General features: G+C 41.1%; 1 protein-coding gene across 8 annotated transcripts in view; it reads left to right on the top strand.

Annotated features, from left to right (window-relative positions):
• Cdc27 (cell division cycle 27) overlaps window positions 1–15227 on the top strand; it is a 48647-nt gene extending 33420 nt beyond the window's left edge. For 7 of the 8 annotated variants that reach the window (XM_021176129.1, XM_021176128.1, XM_021176127.1 and 4 more), the window contains 7 exons: window positions 1241–1393; window positions 3166–3374; window positions 5715–5832; window positions 8452–8580; window positions 9339–9413; window positions 10481–10637; window positions 12080–15227. In XM_021176129.1, coding sequence (XP_021031788.1) covers window positions 1241–1393; window positions 3166–3374; window positions 5715–5832; window positions 8452–8580; window positions 9339–9413; window positions 10481–10637; window positions 12080–12162 — 924 coding nt within the window. In that variant the 3' untranslated portion in view covers window positions 12163–15227. Of the gene's footprint in view, window positions 1–1240; window positions 1394–3165; window positions 3375–5714; window positions 5833–8451; window positions 8581–9338; window positions 9414–10480; window positions 10638–12079 lie in introns of those variants that run through there. The other variant, XM_029483447.1, reaches the window with a different exon arrangement.
• The last annotated feature ends 6135 nt before the right edge of the window (window positions 15228–21362 follow it).

Here is a 21362-nt window from a genome sequence, read left to right as displayed (position 1 = left end):
AAAACAGCAAACTGATTCTACATGACAGATCACTGTGTTTGAGGCTTTATAAATGTCATTTCCCAGGGCTGGAGAATAACTCAGCAGCTAACAGCACTTGCTGTACTTGAGGTCCAGTTCTCAGCACCCACGGTTGGGTCACGGTAGTCTATAACTCAATCTCCAGGGCTTTGATGGGCTCTTCTGGCCTCTCAAGTACCCACATACATAAAAGCAAATAACAGTTCTTCCCTTAGTTTCTGTCATCTTCATTAAATACAACCCAAACATCCCTTATTCTGAACTACAACTTTGAACATTTTGAGCTTACTAAGGTGTCAAAACTAGGTGACACAAAAATGTGAAGTTTTTATAGAGTTTATAAGAAACACACACAGTTCTAGAAACTGTAAATATTTTCAGAGAGAAAAAAGTGACCTGTTAGCTATGGGGAGGCTATAGAAAGGGTTAGTGGGTTCTGTTCCTCCAACAGACATGATGCTTGGTGGTGTTCATTATTCAGTGTGCCATACAGTTGGCAGCCGTTCACCTTTTTAGCCTCTAAAAGTTTCTTGAGTAATTTCACTTTCTTTCTTTCTCTCTCTCTCTTTCTCTCTTTCTTTCTCTCTTTCTTTCTCTCTATCTCCCCCTTCCTCGCTCCCTCCCTGTCTCTCTCTCTCTCTCTCTCTCTTTTTACAATTATACCTTATGTGAGTGTTTGCATGTATGTATGTGTACCACACATGCGCCTGATACCAGAGAGGACATTGGATTCCCTGGAACTGCAATTTCAGGTAGTTATAAGCTGCCAACCAACGCCAGGTCCTCTGCAAGGCAGCCAGTGTTCTTTATCCGGTTGCTCCATTCCCATCTTTGTCTTTTTTTTTTTTTTTTAAAGAATATTTCATGTATACTAGTACACTGTCACTCTTCAGACACACAAGAAGAGGGCATCAGATCACATTATAGATGTTTGTGAGCCTCCATGTGGTTGCTGGGAATTGAACTTAAGACCTTTGGGAGAGCAGTCAGTGCTCTTAACCACTAAGCCATCTCTCCAGCCCCAGGCTGTATGTCTTTAAACCTAGTTAAAATACAGGAACTAGGCTAAGTGAAGTATGATTGCCTCGGTATTTGAAATCTCACAATGATATCTCTTGTTTCTCATTCTCGTAAAGCAGAAATTCAGTCCTGTGAAGACAGTAACCCGCACTGCACTAGCCTGTACGTACAGTTTCACTTACTTGTTCTTTAATTTTAGGCTGAAAGAATATTCTCAGAAGTTAGAAGGATTGAGAGCTTCAGAGTTGAAGGAATGGAGATCTACTCTACAACACTCTGGCATCTTCAGAAAGACGTTGCTCTTTCAGTTCTTTCAAAAGATTTAACAGACATGGATAAGAATTCACCAGAGGTATGCTACCAGTAATTTGTTTATATAGTCATTTTGCTTTTACTTGTTTTAATTTGTGGGTGCAGGTCTGGAACCCAGTACTAAGGGTATGCTAGGCACATAATCCTTAACTCTGAGTTAACACCCTTGACCCCAGCATAGCTTTTGATCATCAGAACAAATCTAGTCCTGTATCACTTAATGATATGTTCGGACAAGTATGTAGTTAGGTAATTTTGTCATTTTCACAAAGTGTCATGAGATACACTTACACAAGCATTCAGTTATTCTTCATTGCACAGCAAGTTTGATGCTAACTCTAGACTTGATGAGATTGTCGCAGAGAAGACTCACCTCGCACTTGCAGACAGGTCATGCTTGGTGATTCATCATTGTAACCTCAGTTCTTGGAAGGCCTGTCCAGACAACAAAACGGGACCCTTGATCTTCAGAAAAACAAAACAGATTCTGTGTGAGGGAGCATATATATGCCATAGTGAGTATATTTGGATCTTAAGGGATAACATTTGGCCATCCATTTTTTTCCTTAAATTATGTGGACTCCAAAGATTTAACTGTAGGTCATCAGTCATCACTGAGAGTCATCTTGCTGGCCCTTAATTGCCATTTTAAGACATAGAGTTAACTCATGTACTAATCTTATGATTATTTCAGGACATCTCAAACATATTTAGTGAGGGTTTATTTGAAGGTCTTTGTTTTTCAGAATTTTGCTGTTTTGTCTTGGCTATTCTTTAATTCTTGAGCCTCCCATTTGGATCTCCCACAGCCGAATTATAAGCATTCACCTGGCTTTTAGTGATACTTTTGTGAAATGCACATAAACATGGATTCAAATTGCTGTTCTCATCTGGCCTCAGCAGACTCCACAAGTGCACAAACTCACAGAAAGACACAAATACTAATACTAATCTATCATCTTTAAAAAAAAAAATACAGGGCCAGTAAGATAACTTCAGAAGGTGCTTGTGGGGCTGGAGAGACGATGGGTCAGCAGGTGAGAGTTTGCTGTGCACACCTGGCGCTCTGAGTTGGGTTTCAAGAAGCCATAGTGGAAGGAAAAAACAGCTCCCTGGAACTGTTCTCTTGAGCCAGATGTGACGCCACACACCTTTAATCCCACACTCAGGAGCAGAGGCAGGCAAATCTCCAAGTTCCAAGCCACCTGGTGTCTGTCTAGTGAGTGAGTTCCAGGACAGACCGGACTCCACAGAGAAACTCTTACAAAGAAAAACACTCTGCCCTGACCTGCACATGTGGCTTTGTATGTGAGTAAGAGGTTTGAAAAAGAGAAAGTGATAGTCAGGATTTCAATTTCTTCAGTTCTTCTAAATAAAATCTGAGGCCTGATTTTAGTTACAGAATTGGATTTGTTAAAAAGGAAAATAAAGTTTGTTCAGAGAGATGACTTAATGGGTAAAATGGCTGTGCTAAGATGAGATCCTGAATCTGAATCTGCAGAGCTGACATAAATGCCAAGCAGTGTAAATAAACTGCTGAAATCCCAGCGCCTCCCTCCGCAGGGAGGAGAGGGGAAGCAGAGACAGCAAACCCCTGAAAGCTTGCAGGCGGCTAGCCTACTGCACACAACAAACAACACTGAGCCTGTCTCAAACAAGGACAGCAAGGATCCACATGCACTACACAGTTTCTTAGGTCAAAATAAATTCAAATACAAAAAAATTAAATCCTAAGTTTTTACTTTTGACGATAATTTTCTTTATAGGGCATAAAAACTTTGAACTGATTGGTTTTTGTTTCTGTTTTGTCAGGCCTGGTGTGCTGCAGGGAATTGTTTCAGTCTACAACGAGAGCACGATATAGCAATTAAATTCTTCCAAAGAGCTATCCAGGTCGATCCAAATTATGCTTACGCCTATACTCTATTAGGACATGAGTTTGTGTTAACTGAAGAACTAGATAAAGCATTAGCATGTTTTCGAAATGCTATAAGAGTAAATCCCAGACATTATAATGCATGGTAAGTGAAGAGACAAAGTCTTACTAAAGATCATTTTATTTATTTAATTTAATTTGTTTGCATGTGTGTATTGTGTATGTATGGGCTCTGTGGGCCACAACAAACAATGGAGGTTAGAACATAACGTTAAGGGTTGATCTTCTCCAGGAATGATCTGGGCTTGCCAGGTTTGGCAACAGCCACCTTTACCCACTTTTTTTCTTTGTAAGATTTTTTTAAATAGGTATGCCTGTTGTGCTTTTATATGTGTGTGTATTATGTATTGCCACATACATGCCTGGTGTCTTAGTTAGGGTTATTATTGCTGCAACAAATATCATTGCCAAAAAGCAAGTAGGGAAGAAAGGGCTTATTTGACTTACACTTCAATATTACTGTTAATTTTCAGAGGAAGTCAGGAACAGGAACTCAAACAGAGTAGGATCCAGGAGGTAGAAGCTGATGCTTGCCTCTTACCAGACATAAAGCCCTGGATTCTATTCTAGCCCCTGAACCACATATACTGATAAGGTTTAATGGCTTATGCTGTAATCCCAGTACTGGTGAGGTAGAAACAGGGATCAGAAGTTCGGGGTTGCCAGGCAGTGGTGGCAAAAGTTAATCCCAGCAGCTTTTGCAGCAGAGGCAGGTGGATTTCTGAGTTCAAGGCCAGTCTGGTCTACAGAGTAAGTTCCAGAACAGCCAGGGCTACACAGAGAAAACCCCATCCTAAAACAAAACAAAACAAAAAAGTTCAGGGTTATCTTTGGCAACATAGTGAATTGGAGGCCAGCCCCTCTAGACTGCATTTATTTCCTCTCTTAAATAAATAGTGCACAGACCAAACATTTAAGAATAATAAAACATAAAGAAATCATAGGGAAGATCAAAGTCTGTAGTATATTAATATATGTGTGAACATGTCTAAATGTAAGTAAAGTCTAAAAAATTTAGAAAGGAGCCAAGAAAAAGTACTATTAGGTAATAAGAAAGGACAGAGTTTGGGCAAAAGGATATATGAGTTGAGGAAGCAGATATAAGACTTACATTTTTCTGTTTCAACTTGTAAGTTTTTTGTTGTTGTTTTGTTTTTTGCGGTGGATGTGTGGATTCCACTTCCTTTATGCTGATAAACCAAGAACCATTTTTAACTTTACAAATGATATCTTCCTTTGAGACGGTGATTATGAAAAGTTGGTCTTTCTTTTTTAATCTTATGAACCATTAGCCCAATAGAAACTAAAAATAGGGGCTGGTGAGATGGCTCAGCAGGTAAGAGCACTGCCTGCTCTTCCGAAGTTCCTGAGTTCAATTCCCAGCAACCACATGGTGCCTCACAAGCACTCGTAATGAGATCTGGCGCCCTCTTCTGGTGTGTTGAAGACAGCTACAGTGTACTTATGTCTAATAATAAATAAATAAATAAATCTTTAAAAAGAAAAAAGAAACTAAACATAGTCAGTGAATGGATTTGTTACATTCACCCAGGTGATAGTGGCACACACCTTTAGTCCCAGCCCTGGGGAGGCAGGCCAGGCGGATCTTTGAGTTTGAGGCCAGCCTAGTCTACAGGATGAGTTCCAGGACAACCAGGGTTACACAGAGCAACCCTGTATTAAAAAACAAAACAAAAATGTTCTGGAAGAAGAGTTTTTCTAACCTGCAATCCCCACTCCATTTTTTCCTTTGTTTAAAGCACCCTATTATAGTATTTGATTTAATATGTAAGTTACATTGCTGTATGAACAATTTGGGTCTACATACAATAAAGTATGGTGTAGAGAAAGAAATAGATTGAGTTTCCAGAACCCGACAGCCATAGTGGAACATGCAATTATTCCCAGCTATTTGGGAGGAGACTGGAAGATTGATTGAGCCAGGAATTGAGGGCAAGTTTAGGCATATTAAAAAAAATTAATTTAGGCTGGGCAGTGATGTTGCACCCCTTTAATCCCAGCACTGGGGAGCCAGAGGCAGGCAGGTCTCTGTGAGGCAGTATAGCCAGGGCCACACAGAGAAACCCTGTCTTTAAAAAAAACAAAAGAAAAAACAAGGGAATAATTTAGCAAAGTGTTTACTACATACATAATCACTGCAGGAATTGGCTGCTCTGTCTACATTAGAGTGGTGAGTTTAAAGATGTGGCTTCTTTTCTCTATCATAGTTTTGCCTGTTTGGGTAATTTATTGTTTTCACTTATAAAAATGTATCTTCTAAAATGTTTCATTGATTATTATTATAACTAATATTTTTTGTCCATTATTTTTTCCCATTGTGTATTGAAATGCCAGATACCCAAACTGTCTTATTATATGAAGCCAAAACTTGTGTCCTTAAAATCATACTTTCTTATAATTTCAGGTATGGTTTAGGAATGATTTATTACAAGCAAGAAAAGTTCAGCCTCGCAGAAATGCATTTCCAGAAAGCACTTGATATCAACCCTCAGAGTTCAGTTTTACTTTGCCACATTGGAGTAGTAAGTAATTTTGTAAACATTGCTGTTACCTCCCTATTAAGAGTTTAGGTGACTTAATGGTTACTGCGAGTTAACTGTCTTGTTAGTGAAGCAGTGTCTCAAGAGTCTTCCCAGCTTACCCAGAGCCTTTGACTTATCGTGGGGAAATCTGCCTCTGCCTCGTGGGGCTCAGGAGCCATAGACTTAGTCTTTAGCATAAAACTGAGCATCCTCCACCTACAGTCTAACACTCCGTAGAGGGAGGAGCAGGTGAATCACACTGAAGGTCATTCTCATCAAACAAAGCAAGTTTAAGGCCAGCTTGGAGCTACTGTGAGACCTGTCTCCAGATCCAGAGAGGAGGAGCTGGGGGAAATCCCTGTGTGTTTGTATACTCTTTCTATTTGTGTTTTGTTTTGTTGTGTGTGTGTGTGTGTGTGTGTGTGTGTGTGTGTGTGTGTGTGTGTGAAACGATGTTTTGTTTCATTACTTAACTACAAATGCCCAGAGAAGCCATCAGATCTCCTGAAGCTGGAGTAGACAGTTGTGAGCCATCTGATATGAGTGCTGGGAACCAAACAAGCTGCACTTAGACAAAAGCATTGACCATCTCTCCAGTGACTCATTTTGGGTTTTGTTTTTTTTTGTTTTTTTTTTGTTTTTTTTTTGTTTTTTTAAGATTTATTTATTTATTATATGTAAGTACACTGTAGCTGTCTTCAGACACTCCAGAAGAGGGCGCCAGATCTCGTTACGGATGGTTGTTAGCCACCATGTGGTTGCTGGGATTTGAACTCTGGACCTTTGGAAGAGCAGTCGGGTGCTCTTACCCACTGAGCCATCTCACCAGCCCCCTGGGTTTTGTTTTGTTTTGAGACAGTTTTACATAGTACAGGCTGTGAGGTGTAATTCAGTGACACAGGATTCATGAACAAGTTCTTTGAACACATGTTAATATTTAGAGGGTCATAATAATCCTTTAGAAGTGTGTTATCTGCTTTTCTTGTGAAGGATAAAACCAAGTTTTACTTTTAGACTTCGTGGTAATTATCTGCTGTAAAGATCAAATCATGGGGCTGGAGAAGCGGCTCAGTGGTTAAGCAGAGGACCAAAGTTTGGTACCTAGCATCTACTTTGGGCAGCTCACAACCACCTGTAATTCCAGCTCCAGAGGATCTGAGGCTCCTGGCCACCACAGGCACCTACACTTACACACACACACACACACACGTACAAATAATTCAGAATCGATCTTTTTTAAAATATTGAATCATGAGTATTATCCTAGGCTTCCACTGGTGGATTAGAAGTCTGAGGACTAGGTTTTAATCCTATAAGAAATTATTTAACATCTGGAGTTCAGGATGCTTTTTTAAAAAATTATTTTTATTGGGGAGAGTCAGGGGACAGTCACATTGGTTCTTGTTCTACCTTACATGGGTCCATGGGTTCTGGGAATTGAACTATGATTAAGGTCTTCACCCACAGATGAGTTTTTCTGGCCCTCAGTGCTCTTTGAAATGGAGCACTTGCTAGATAATCTGTTAATCACTTAGTATCTAATCTTTCTATTGCTGTGATAAAATATCCCAAGACCAAGGCAACTTGGAAAGTGTTTAATTTGGCTACAGTTTCAGGGGATTAAAGTTCAGGGTGGTGGAGCAAAGGAACAAGAGAAACTGGGATGGACTGGTCTTTTGAAACCTCTAAGCCTGCCCTCAGTGACACCCCCTCCAACAAGACCAGGTCTCCCAATCCTATCAGAACAGTCCTACCAACTAGTGACCCAATATTCAAACATGAATCGTTCTTGTTCTAAACAACACATGTAGTAATGAATTACTTAGTACACTTAAACCCCTGTAGACAATCCAGTTAGATTACACAGCCTCATTGCTAAAAGTTTTATCTTCAAATCTTAGATGATAGAGTGCTTTATTTGACAATTATGATGGACTGGATGTTAATTATATATTATAGTTTGTAATCTATATAATTGTTATGGTTATGTTCAGTTTATATCTAAGAGAAGAGGTTTTTGGGTTTGTTTTTTAATTTGGACAGAAAAGTGAGATAGATTCTAATGCTTGTCTTATTTCGGCTCCCAAAAAGCTGTGCTTCCAGACCTGAGGGTCACTGCCCCCAGCTGGCTTCAGGTGATAACAAAGAATTGCCATACATCCAATGGCTGGGCTGGAAGACAGAGGCAGGACTTTTAGATTGCACAGGCAAGGGTCTGGGAGAAAGAGAGGAGAGAATCACAGGGCAGGAGAAAAATGAAACTTAAGGGCCTGCCGACATGTAAGAATCCAGGAAAGTGGCCCTAGAAGTCACTTCCCCAGGTGGGTCTGAGGAAGCAGAGGTGAAATGTAGATTTTAAAAGATATTAACTCGGGAATATGGGAGGGCGGCGTTTGCTGGCCTCAGGGAAATTTAGATGTGCCATTGAGCTTTTAGCCGTTGAGCTGGCTAGTCAAGGCATATCAAATGAACTGTGTCTTTCATTTGAGAATCCAGAGGGCTCTGACAAGTGGCTACAAGAGCGACCTGCTGGGAGCCAAAGCCAATTCTCCACCACAGGTTTAAATTATATTATCCGCTTTCTTCATGAGTATCAAGACGAGTCTTTATTTCTTACAGGTTCAGCATGCACTAAAGAAGTCTGAGAAGGCTTTGGATACCCTAAACAAAGCCATTGTTATCGATCCCAAGAACCCTCTATGCAAATTTCACAGAGCCTCGGTTTTATTTGCAAATGAAAAATACAAGGTGAGATTTATATCAGTTTCTTCCACCCTGTATTATGTCTCTTTAAAAAAAAAAAAAAAACAGTCTGAAGAGATGGCTCAGCAGTTAAGAGCACTGACCCTTCCAGAGGTCCTGAGTTCAAATCCCAGCAACCACATGGTGGCTCACAACCATCTGTAATGAGATCTGATGCCTTCTTCTGGTGTGTCTGAAGACAGCTACAGTGTACTCTCATACATAAAATAAATAAGTCTTTAAAAAGCAAAACCAAACAAAAAATAGTGTCCAACTCATAGAATGGTTAGTTAACTAAGAAATGTCATTTGTAGCCGGGTGGTTCATTTGTAGCTGGGCGGTGGTGGCACACGCCTTTAATCCTAGCACTTGGGAGGCAGAGGCGGGTAGATTTCTGAGTTCAAGGCCAGCCTGGTCTACAAAGTGAGTTCTAGGACAGCCAGGGCTACACAGAGAAACCCTGTCTCAAAAAAGGGGGGGTGGGGGGGAAAGACACTGTCGCTGTCTTCAGACACACCAAAGAGGGCATCAGATCCCATTACAGATGGTTGTGGGCCACCATGTGGTTGCTGGGAATTGAACTTAGGACCTCTGAAACAGCAATAAGTGTTCTTATTCACTGAGCCATCTCTCCAGCCCTAACATTGATTTGTTTAAATCTGTATATTGAATATTTGTTTTTAACTATGTGTGGTGTCTGGCTGCATTTGTTTGGTCAGAGTTGTATAAAACTTTGCTCTAAGTTTCTTCTCTGCTTTTTTCAGTCTGCTTTGCAAGAGCTCGAGGAACTGAAGCAAATCGTCCCCAAAGAGTCCCTCGTTTACTTCTTAATAGGAAAGGTAAACGTTGGGGCCTGGCTGTTACGCTGCAGCTTGTAACAAATACTAAGTTATTTTTCTTAACTTTTTAAAATATTTGTTTGTTTCTATTGCCAGGCATCAGTGGTGCATGCCTTTAATCCTAGCACTGGGGAGGCAGAAGCAGGTTCTAGGACAGCCTAGACTACAGAGCAAGTTTCAGAACAGCCAGTGCTACACAGAGAAAGGTTCCAAGAACTAAACTTAGATCTTCTGGAAGAGCAACAAGCAGTTTTAACTGTTGAACTATCTCTCCAACCTCAACAACTATTAAATTTTGAAAAATACTATATGTATTATATATACAGTACTTGCTCTGTAGACTAAGCTGTTCTGGGACTCAGAAACCCACCTGCCTCTGCCTCCCTAATGATAGGATTCAAGGCATGTACTTAGCAAAATTCCTGGACTAAGAGCCCTGGGGGCCAGGGGGATGGATTTAGCAGTAGCAATTAAAAAGACGACGTTCTAGCTGGGCCTGGTGGTGTGTCCCTGTGATCCAAGCACTTAGAATGCTAAGGCAGATATACTAATGACCTGCACAGTGTCTCACTATGTAGCCACGAACATCTTGTCTTACAAGGCCAAATGTGGACCTAAGGGCAATCTCAAATGCCTGTGTTTTCAGATGTCCTTGACCTGGATCCAGGCTCTGTGTCTTGTAGCTATAATCTCAGGCCTGGCACAGGCAGGAAGTTCTCAGTTCAAGGTCAGCCTGAGCTACATAATGAGACACTGCAGTTCATTAGTAGATCATGTACCTGGCATGCATAAGGCTGTATAAATGAAAGGCACTCCAGCAGCTTCTGTAGTCCTTCCTTCTGTGGTCAGGGTTCCAGTTGGTGAGGTTTACTGGAAACTCCTACCTGAAAAATAATGGCAAGGAATTCTGAACCCAACTCCTGATTATATAAAGAATACTTAAACGTGAAGTCACGTGTTGGAGAAAAGCATCCTCCCACCTGAATGGACTTGTACTTCAAAGATCAGAAGCCTGATTTATGGTTTAAGATTTTACAGGTAAAGAATTGAGTGCTCCTGTTTTTTAGGTTTACAAGAAGTTGGGTCAAACTCATCTCGCCTTGATGAATTTCTCTTGGGCTATGGATTTAGATCCTAAAGGAGCCAATAATCAGATTAAAGAGGCAATTGACAAGCGCTACCTTCCAGATGATGAGGAGCCAATAACCCAGGAGGAGCAGATCAGTGAGTATCCTACAGAGGCTCCATAGCATTCAGAAAGCTACAGTGGCAGAGCCTGGGGGTGCTTTTGCACTTTCCAAACTGGCAATTTCTTTACAGAAAATGAGATTACTTCTAAATGTAATTACTCCTAAATCTGGTGTGCTGTGTGACTTGAACCTCAGGTCTGTGGTGGCAGCTGCTTACATTCTAGTTAGTCCTGGACAAACCCAAAAATCTAGGTGTGTGATTAGTACATACTTACTAATATCTATATAAATATAAGAATTGGAAATTGTCTGAGGTGAATTCTGATTAGCTTTTGTTCCATAAAATTTAGTGAACATCTCATAAGTAAAATTTACAATCCCGGTACTGCTCTTTTAAACGGAAGGTTATATTCCACATTTCTTTATACTGTCAGGAACTATCTGCAAAGTTAAGTCAGTGGTTAGGAGTTAGCAGAAATGTTAGCCTTTTTTGATGTTGTTGTTACTCTATCTATTTTTATGTCTCAGAGACAAGGCCTGGGTTTTATCCCAGACTTTATAAATCAGATGTAGTGCTACATGTACCTCTAATCCTAGCATGGGAGGTGAATGCAGGGAGGAGCATCAGCAGTGGAAAGATAACCTTGGCTACATAGTAAGTTCAAGTTCAGCTTGAGCTACATGAGATGCTGTCCCCAAAGAACTATTTATTATCAATATTTTTTAAAGTTAAATGCAGCAAGTTAACTTCCAGGCATGCTATGAGACATAGAACTAATACTGCATGCCCTTAATCCCAGCACTGGGGAGCGAGGCGGGTGGATCTCTGAGTTTAAGAGACCAGTGGTCTACATAGTGAGTTCCAGGACAGGCCACATAAGAAAACTCCATTTTGAAAAACCACAGAAAGAGAGGAGCTAGAGAAAGGACCGAAGGAGCTGAAGGAGCTTGCAGCGCCAGAGGAGGAACAATATGAACCAACCAATGCCCTCAGAGCTCCCAGGGACTAAACCACTAACCAGAGCACACATATGTAGCAGAGGATGGCTTTGTTGGACATCAATGGGAGCACTGAGAAGGCTCGATGCCCTAGTGTAGGGGAATGCTGGGACTGGGAAGCAAAAGTGAATGGGTTGCTAAGCAAGGGGGAGGGAGATAGGGGGTTTTCGGAGGAGAAACTAGGAGAGGGGATAACATTTGAAATGTAAATAAAGAAAATATCCAACAAAAAATAAATAAACATGGGCTTAATGCAGAAGAAATAAAGATTTGAAAAAAGTAAAAAAAAAAAAAAGAAAAGAAAAACCAGAGGGAGGGGCATGGGGAATGAACGTGAAATGCTTTTTTAAGATAACATTTGGAATTGTATGGTCTGGGGGGGGTCTCATCTCTGAATGTAATGGAATTCTCCTTATTTTTGTGAACCAAGAAGTTATACTTGTCCCTATACCTTATGTCTTTGTTCCATTTGTGCAGTGGGGACAGATGAATCCCAGGAGAGCAGCATGACAGATGCAGATGACACACAACTTCATGCGGCGGAAAGTGACGAATTTTAACTTGTGGAAGTCAGACTCTGACTGTGCTAGTGCTGACATGTCCCTGTCCCTCCATACACTGAGTCTCAACTCTTGAGCCGCCATTGCCGTCATTCGTCACCTAGACCATGAGTGTGCCACTTTCATTGGACCCTGACTGTACACAGAATGGAAGGCAGTGGGCTACTTAGCTGCTAACAAGACTGGCTCTTTTACCAGTATGAATGACAATTTGGGGGAGGGGTGAGGAACTTTTCTTTTTTCTTTAATCTCTTCAGTTGGAAATCTATCATGGAAGGAAGAGTAAAGTTTTATCTTGAAGGAACCGTTAGATATGGAAATGGTGATGAACCAGAATTTCTTGGTCATTTTTCCAAAATTGTTTTTTATTTGGTTCTATTCCTGATAAACAGAGTGACTGGCCTTCATTTCTAGGTCTTCGAGAATGGTGTTAGCAAGTGCCAGATGGAACAATAAAAGACATTGCCTATAACAGAGTAAAGTTCATTGCCAAGGAACATAGCTTACCTTAAGCTTGGAGTCTCTCCCATAAGCAAATGCAGTGGGCCTGTTCGGACTCATACGGAGGAGTCAAATATCCCTCCATACAGTGTACACTTATTCTTGGCAAGAATGCTTTAATGTCTAACCAAGAATTTTAATTTATTCATCTTGCTTCAAAGTGTTGATCATTGTTGTCTTGGTATTGCAAACTTTAAAATTGGTCTTGACAATACTGGCTTTACTCCTTGAGCTCTGGGATCACCTTCAACACTCAGAGATGGTAGCGTGGTTCCCTGATGAAAAGCCAACCAGGCCTTTAATAGCCACTGTGTTTACCAGAAGAGTCAGTGTGAGAACACTAAAGAGAAACCTTCAGATCATGCTAGAGAAGCCTTAATACAGCTGGAGCTGTCCCTAACCGTGCGTCTTCCTCTCTCGCAAGAGTGCGAGCACGCGTGGTGACCTCTGTTGAGTGCCGTTCCTTTCAGCTCTCTACTTTGTAATTGTCAGTAGTGTGAGTCACTGCAACTTGTCATGAGCGTAATTAATTGGGTTTAAAATACTGAACATTTTTAACCTAGAAGAAAGTTTCTTATGAAAGAGACAAATTCTCTCCTGAGTTCATCATAATACAGGTTTGTGTGTTTGGGGACTGGCCACAATTTTAAAGATCTAATTATGCGTATAAAAATGGGAATTATTGGAATTTCACAATAACAGATTTAAACAGTCTTAAATTGTGTATCTCCTTTATTGTAATGTATTGAAAATTTTAGAGAAACTTTAGTTAACATTTTATTAAGTGCCAATGTCAGAATATAACAGATTATAGTTTCTTATGAGTGACAGGCCTGCAGTTCTTATTTTGGAATGTTTGATGAAGGAAAACCTCTCCCACTGGTAACTTGTATATGTAAGTCAAGCTGTGAAAATAAGGTGGATTACAGACGATGTGGAGGAATGTTTTAGCCTGTAGACTCAGTCATTTTCTGTCAGAGACTTTACCTTCTCATCCAGATGTGAATTAGACACAGACCATCATAACGTCAAAGTGTTGGGTTAGGTATTAGGTGCCAGGGAAACATTTTAAGATAATTTACTGACTAAATCTATGTATGTGCCGTTTAAAAAAAATAATTTATGTGCAAAAGGAAAATTGGGAATAAATGACCATCATAAAAAATTCCCATAGGCTAGCACTTCAATTCTAACAGATATTCCATTTTATTATTCATTAGTTATGTAAAGTTTAATTTTCATTTCTTTTATTTTTTTAATTGGCAAATCGTAAGCCAGCTATATACATATATATATATATTACATTATCAGATCTAGAGTTTCATAGAAAGCTTTACCCTGAGTTCTGTTGCAGACCTAGAAAATGCTACGTTCAGAGCATAACTCACTGAAGTGTAATTATCTTTTTTTTTTTTTTTTTTTTTAGTAGGAGTTTATGTCCTGTGCCAGAGGGACTTTCTGGTGCTGATTTTAAGACAAAGGATAGGGGATGGTTGTGGCAATGGCTGGCTGGAAGGCACTCAGACACTTGGCCTGCTTTCACAGTTTCCTCACACCTGCTTTTAACAGCATTTAGATGCGGAAGCCTTATTTCCACATAGTAACTGCTTCTTGGGTCTCTTTCTTTTTCTTTGTGTCTTTTCTTTGCTTTTTTTTTTTTTTTTCCACAGAATAGGGATCAGATAAACAAACACATTTTGGTAAGCAAGTTGTTTCAAATTTCAGACCTTGCTTTGAAGGAACTTAATACTAAGTACTTCATTGTCTTTGTCACACCTATACATAAGTACACGGATACAGATACACGCTCACACACAAGTGTATTAGAGCATTGGACTTTGTTTTTCTTAGTGGAAATGGTTATTATTACTGCACCAGGATGAATATGTTTTTCAGGAGAACAGATGGTACTCAAAATAAGGAAAGGTCTCTTAACTCTTTCTGTATTTCATTACTTAACAATTTTTTATTTTATCCAAGAACTGCAAGTAACATTTGAACCATGCTGCTGTTGTACCTTAATAACTCAGTGATCACCAGTGTTTAGTCCATTAAAAACACTCTTTTCGAAGAAAACAGTTTCAAAGTCTCTGATTAGCCAGAGTACAGTATGGGTCTTCACTGAGAAAAAACGATGGCCCATTTTCTTTGGGAAAATGCAAGTGTGGGTGTGCCATGTGTGTTCTATTTGCATTGAAACAATGTACTTTTGTGTCGTCTTTTTTGCTTTTCCTGACTTATTTCAGAAATTGTATAGTCTTTGGGGGGAAAGTCTTCTCTGTTAATATATTTACAGTTCATTAAAGGATATGGAAAAATCCAAATAAATTACTTTTGAAAGCAGTTTATAATCAAGGTGTTAAAGCTATGTAAAAGCTGTGTCATCTGCATTTTTATACTGAGTCACAGCAGCATAGTAATGACAGATCACATTTTATGTTCTACAAGAGCCTAGGACAATGTTTCTCTAATTTTTACTTACACTTTTTAATATATAATATATTAAAGTTCATACCCTTTTTAGTATTATTTGGAATTTCAAAATAAATATTATGACAAAAAAATCCAATGGTAATTTTTAGAATATATTATTTTGAAACTGCAGAACCTCTCTTATCACCAGCTGCAACTTCACAGGTCACCTAGTTAACAGCTCATTCTCTAATGATGTCATTTCCCAGGTTCCCTCGGGGGACACAGCCTTTGTGTTACAACTTAACATTTGAAGCTAGCCATGGTGGCTCAAAGGCAGCCTGGGATCTCAAACTTGGGGTGGGGGACAGGGGTGGATGCTGGGGAGATGGTTTGCTTGGTAAAGTTGGAGCTGAGCTTAGATCTACATTACCATGTAAAATGCTGGGCCGCAGGGTGGGAGGATCCTTGAAGCTACCTGGCTATCCTGAGTCTAGCTAACTCAGTGAGTTCCAGTTTCAGAGAGACTATCTCAAAAGAGGAGATACATTCTTAGGGTGACTTGTAGCCTCCACAATCATGCACACAGGTCCACATGTATGTACACACACCAAAAAGAGAGGGAGAAATGAGAAGAGAGAAAGGTGGCTATGGGTTGAAGATAAAGCTCAGGGGTAGAGTGGCTCAGTCTCAGTACTGCTGAAGATAAGTAAGGAGAGTGAGGCATTGGCCTGTATGCAAAGACCTGGTTGGGTCCCTCAGCAAACTGATCATGATGGCCCATGGCTAGAAGCTCAGCACTCAGGAGCTAGAGGCATGAAGGTCAAATTCAAGGTCACCTTAGTAAACAGTGAATATTTACCCAATAATTGTTAGTCCCCAGTAATCCCACAGATGCACCTCCATAGCTGAGCAGTCCAATAATCTACCTTTACTTTCTAAACTAATCTAGCTACCTCCCAGCCCTATCCCCTGACACATGCATATTAATACTGATCTGGCTCCTTGGGCTTCACGTGTGTTTCTATGATCTATCTCTCTCTGGACCCCTTGCTCATGGCAACAAATCCTCCATCTTTGCTATCTGAATCTCCTTCCCTTCCTCTGGCTGGTAGACATCCTGCCCTATTCTCCATTCTGCCCAGCCATTGGGTGATCAGCATTTATTGACAAAGCAAAAATAAAGGGTAAAAGTCAATTACACAGACTTAATAAGCATTACAGTGCGGTGTTGGATTGAGATTATGAGGGCAGAGAAATCAGTATTTGAATAACAAGGGTAAACTTTACATTCTGTAAAAAAAAATTCCTCTGATGGCGCACGCCTTTAATCCCAGCACTTGGGAGGCAGAGGCATTCGGATTTCTGAGTTCCAGGACAGCCAGGGCTACACAGAGAAACCCTGTCTCGAGAAACCGGGGGAAAAAAACAAAACCATTCCTACATCTGTCTGTAAATAGACATGAACATTAAGATCTGAAAAAAGCAGGGGCTGGAAAGATGGCTCAGCAGGTATGAGCACTGACTGCCCTTCCCAGAGGTCCTCAGTTCAAATCCCAGGAACCACATGGTGGCTCACAACCATCTGTGACAGCTACAGTGTAACTTACATATAACAAAATCTTTTTATAAAAAAAAGTAAAATGTACAAAATTAAGTTTTACAATAGTTTGCAGACCTTTTATTTATTTAGGTTGTCTTGGAGAAAGGGAAATGGAGGGATCTTTTAGGGTTTTGAGAAGAACAGCAACACAGAAAGCATGAACTGAGGGGATCCAAGGGCGTTGACTTCCCTGGAACATGTCACTTCCTGTCATCGAAGCATGGTGTGGGAAAGAACAGGATAAAAATACTGTCTCTTGTTCAAAAGAATTATTTTCTTGAAGACAGGTCTCACCATGTTGTCCCAATAGCCTAAAACTAATTTGTGCAGGGCATAGTAGTGAGCGCCTTTTAGCCCAGCACTCTGGAGACAGATAGGTAAGGTCTGTGAGTTCAAGGCCCAGAGTTTCATGGCATACGGGGCTACATAGACTCTCAAAAAAAAAAAAGGTGTGTGTTTGCACGTGCACCTAGATGAATTTATGTGCCCTTAGAAGCCCGAGGGTATTGGGTACCCTAGGCCTCCAATTCCAGGCAGTTGTGAGCTGTCTGGTATGGGTTCTGGGAGCTGGGGTGCTGGGACTTGTGTCTCTGCCTCCTGCCTGCCTGTAGGAGTGCCGCAGTCACAGGTGCTTGCACAGCATCTGACCTTTAAGTGGATGCTGGGGATGGAAACTCAGGTCCTCATGCTTGCCCAGGAACCACTTTTCCCCCACTCAGCCGTGCTTTTCTGGTTGTCCTCATATACTGAGAATCAAATAGGCATTGTATATGTTAAACAAGTGCTCTACCATTGAGCTACATCTGGACCCATGCTTTTTGGTTTAGTTTTGTTTGGGGGCTGGTGATTTGAGTTTGGGGTTATTTTTGATTGGTTTTTTGGTTTGGTTTGGTTTTATTTGCTTGTTTGTTTCCCTGTTTGTTTTTAAGACAGGGTTCCTATTTTATAGCCCTGGCTGTTGTGTGTAGGCTAGGCTAGCCTTTAACTTGCAGAGACCTGCCTGCCTCTCCTTACTGAGTTGGAACTCTGTATTTTGAATTTCAGTTTGAGACCGACTTTCACTAAATTGTCGAGGCTGACCGTGGGCTTTTGTAGCCCATCGGCCTTGAACTTGTGATCCTCCGTCCTCAACCTCCCAAGTAGCTTAGATTACAGGACTGCATAACCCTGTGTTTTGTTTGGCTTGCTATTTTTGTTTTTGGTTTTTTCTGTTTGGGATTTTTTGAAATAGCATCTGCTGTGTAGTCCAGGCTGGCCTCAAACTTAATGTCTCTCCTACTTCAGCCTCCCAAATGCTGGAGCCGTACATTTTTTATTTATTTTGTGAGTGCACATGTACATGCCACAGCATGTGTGTGAAGGCCAGAGGACAGCTTCTTAAGAGTCGTCTCCTTGAATGTCCTGTGGATGGGATTCAGATCATCAGGCTTGGCAGCAAGTACCTTTTCTCTTAGTTGGGCCATCTCCATGGCCCTGGAACCCCATATTTCCTGAAGGCATAAGAGTGTAATAAGTCAGCTGGGCGTGGTGGCGCATGCCTTTGATCCCAGCACTTGGGAGGCAGAGGTAGGCAGATTTCTGAGTTTGAGGCCAGCCTGGTCTACAGAGTGAGTTCCAGGACAGCCAGGGCTACACAGAGAAACCCTGTCTCGAAAAACCAAAACAGAAAAAAAGAGTGTAATAAGTCTTACCCTTCACTAGCTGAGTGACCGAGAGCAGTTAACTTTAATGAATTATGAACTTTTTCTCATTGGTACAAAAGATAAAATCTGTCCTTAGCAACCTGTCAGAACTTTTCTGACAGTCCTACATGTTCATCTCAGTAGTGCTCGGTAAGACTATAGTGCACTGCAAACACCCTGGCCTTAGTCAAATGGAGATGATACGGAAAACTGATGAGACATTCCCCAAAACACTGTCCTGGATCTGGATTCAATCTGGAGCACTTGTCAACTGCTACCAATTTTACTATTGTTTACATATTTCCTATGGGTGTTGCCTTTCTTTCTTGTCTTTCTTTCTTCCTTCCTTCCTTTCTTTCTTTTTTAAAGATTCATTTATTTATTATATGTAAATACACAGTAGCTGTCTTCAGACACTCCAGAAGAGGGCATCAGATTTCGTTACAGATGGTTGTGAGCCACCATGTGGTTGCTGGGATTTGAACTCAGGACCTTTGGAAGAGCATTCGGCGCTCTTAACCACTGAGCCATCTCACCAGCCCTCCTATGGGTGTTTTCATCTGTGGTGAAGTTATCACACAAAGTTTTAACAGTTATTGTAAGAATTGTAAGTTTCGGTGTTTTTGCTGACTGAGGTTTGGTTTTTTAAGTTACTTTCAATTTTTTTTATTTAATTTTTTAAAATTAGGTATTTTCCTCAATTACATTTCCAATGCTATCCCAAAAGTCCCCCATACCCTACCCCCCACTCCCCTACCCACCCACTCCCACTTTTTGGCCCTGGCGTTCCCCTGTACTGGGGCATGTAAAGTTTGCAAGTTCAATGGGCCTCTCTTTCCAGTGATGGCCGACTAGAGTCAAGAGCTCCGGGGTACTGGTTAGTTCATAATGTTGATCCACCTATACGTTTTTGTTTTTTTTTTTTAATTTTTATGGTTTTCTGAGACAGGGTTTCTTTATGTAGCACTGGCTGTGCTGGATCTCATTCTGTAGCCCAGGCTGGCTTTGAACTCAGGGATCTCTCTGCCTCTGCCTCCCAAGTACTGAGATTAAAGGCATTCTCACCACACCCAGCATTTTTTATTATTTTATGTGTATGAGTGTTTTGCTTGCATGTATGTCTGTGCAACAGGCGCATGCTTGGTCCCCCTGGAGTTCAGAAAAAAGGGAATGAGGTCCCCTGGAGCTGGAATTGCAGATGGTTGTGAGCTGCCTTGGGAGTGCTAGGAACACAACGCTGGTTCTTCTCCCGAGCAGCCAGTGCTCCTAACCTCTGAGCTCTTTCCAGCCCCCGCTTGCTTTGGTTTTGGTTTTGTTTTGGGGGTGGGAGTTGTATTTTGCTTTTGCTGTTATTTTAAGACCAGGTCTAACGGAGGCTGGGCTGATTGAATTACTGTGGATGCCTCTGCTTTCCTCTCCAACTGGACTATCGTTGGCTACCCCCATGCCTGATATTTATAATGGCACTTTATGGAAATAGTTTTGTGACCCTTAATCTAGACCTTATAGCTGGATTTTCATAGCGTCTTAAAGACACTCCACCCAAAGAACAAATATAAAGTGCCAGGTGTTTTTCTGTATCTGGTCAGTTGAGACATCGCTGACACAGGAAACAACACTTGACAGTAGTTCTCGGTTTCCTTTTGTGTTTAATGTGCCTGTGTGTATATGCCGCGTGAGTGCGTGTTGGATCTCCTGGAGCTGGAATTCACGCAGTTGTGAGCCGCTTGACATGGATACTGGGGAGTGGACTCCGATCCTCTGCAAGAACAGAAAGAGCTCTTAACACAGAGCCCTCTCTCAAGAACCCCAATCCTAATTTTTCTTTCTACTAGATGCCCTGTGAAGCCACTAACATTACAGCATATTTCCTTTGCCAATGCCACTCCTGTTCATAACATTCAATCGTACTTTAACTGTCTGTCATAACCATTAGCCATATCCTTTCTCTTGGAAATTTTCGATAGTTTCCATCCTGACTCAGTTCTAAACTGCATCTGAATTAAGGAAAAATGGAAGCATGTTGAATGCCAGCATATACTCAGTAGGTAACAGGGCCTGCCATCAAGGCTGACAAAAGTCTGCAACTCTCTGACTGCCATGTGAAATGGCAACAATTTCTGGTTTCCTTGAGACTCAGTTGTGTCATGTGATGTTTTTCTCCTGTAGGCTTATAATTTCAAAACCTACTTTAATAAAGGTTCTTAAATGTGTCAACCTCCCTTATAGCCCACCAACCAAAAGTGAGGGAGAAAAATGGCTAATAGGACCTGTTTAGAAGGAGTTCCTTGGGGGTGATTCCAGTCTTCTCCACTCGAATCTTCAGCACTGGCTCGATCCAGAAGAAACCACAAGGCTCTGCCAATCTGCACAAGGCCACGGAAGCAGCAAGAACATCACCAGAATTTCTTTGGTATGCTTCTCTCTCCGAAGTCAATGATAAGTGAAGATCAGTGAAAAGGGCAAGGCGAATGATGCAACAGCATCACCTGTGAAGACCGGCAAGGCAAACCAATGCCAGGGTGAACATCGCCCACTGTCTTTGGGTTATACTTACACTCATTCCAAACATCACGTGTCAGCTCAAGCACCCACTCCAGAAAGAAAAACATCATGTGCCCTTTCACCAGACAGCTTCCAGAAAAACATCACATGACACAACCAAGTCTCCAATGAAATCAGAAATTCCCACTTCAGCAATGTGTGAGCCCATACACATATACACAGATACACAAGTAAATAATAACCTAATAAATGTAATTAAATTCTTAAATTTCTATTTTTTACGTGAGTGGTACTTTGCTTGCATGTGTGTATGGGCACCACGTGCATTCTTGATGCCCTTGTAAGTCAATAGAGGGCATCAAACCTGCATCTGGAGAACAGTTGTGGAATGCCATGTGGGTTCTGAGAATTAACCACTAAGCCATCTCTACAGCCAGTTATAGTCTTTGAAGGAAGGGAGGGAGGGGGAGAGGGAGGGAGGGAGGGAGAGAGGGAGG

Source organism: Mus caroli, chromosome 11, assembly GCF_900094665.2.
Source record: "Mus caroli chromosome 11, CAROLI_EIJ_v1.1, whole genome shotgun sequence".
In the NCBI taxonomy this organism is placed as follows: domain Eukaryota; kingdom Metazoa; phylum Chordata; class Mammalia; order Rodentia; family Muridae; genus Mus; species Mus caroli.
The sequence above is the reverse complement of the archived record's forward strand: the minus strand, read 5'-3'. Positions and strand labels throughout refer to the sequence as shown.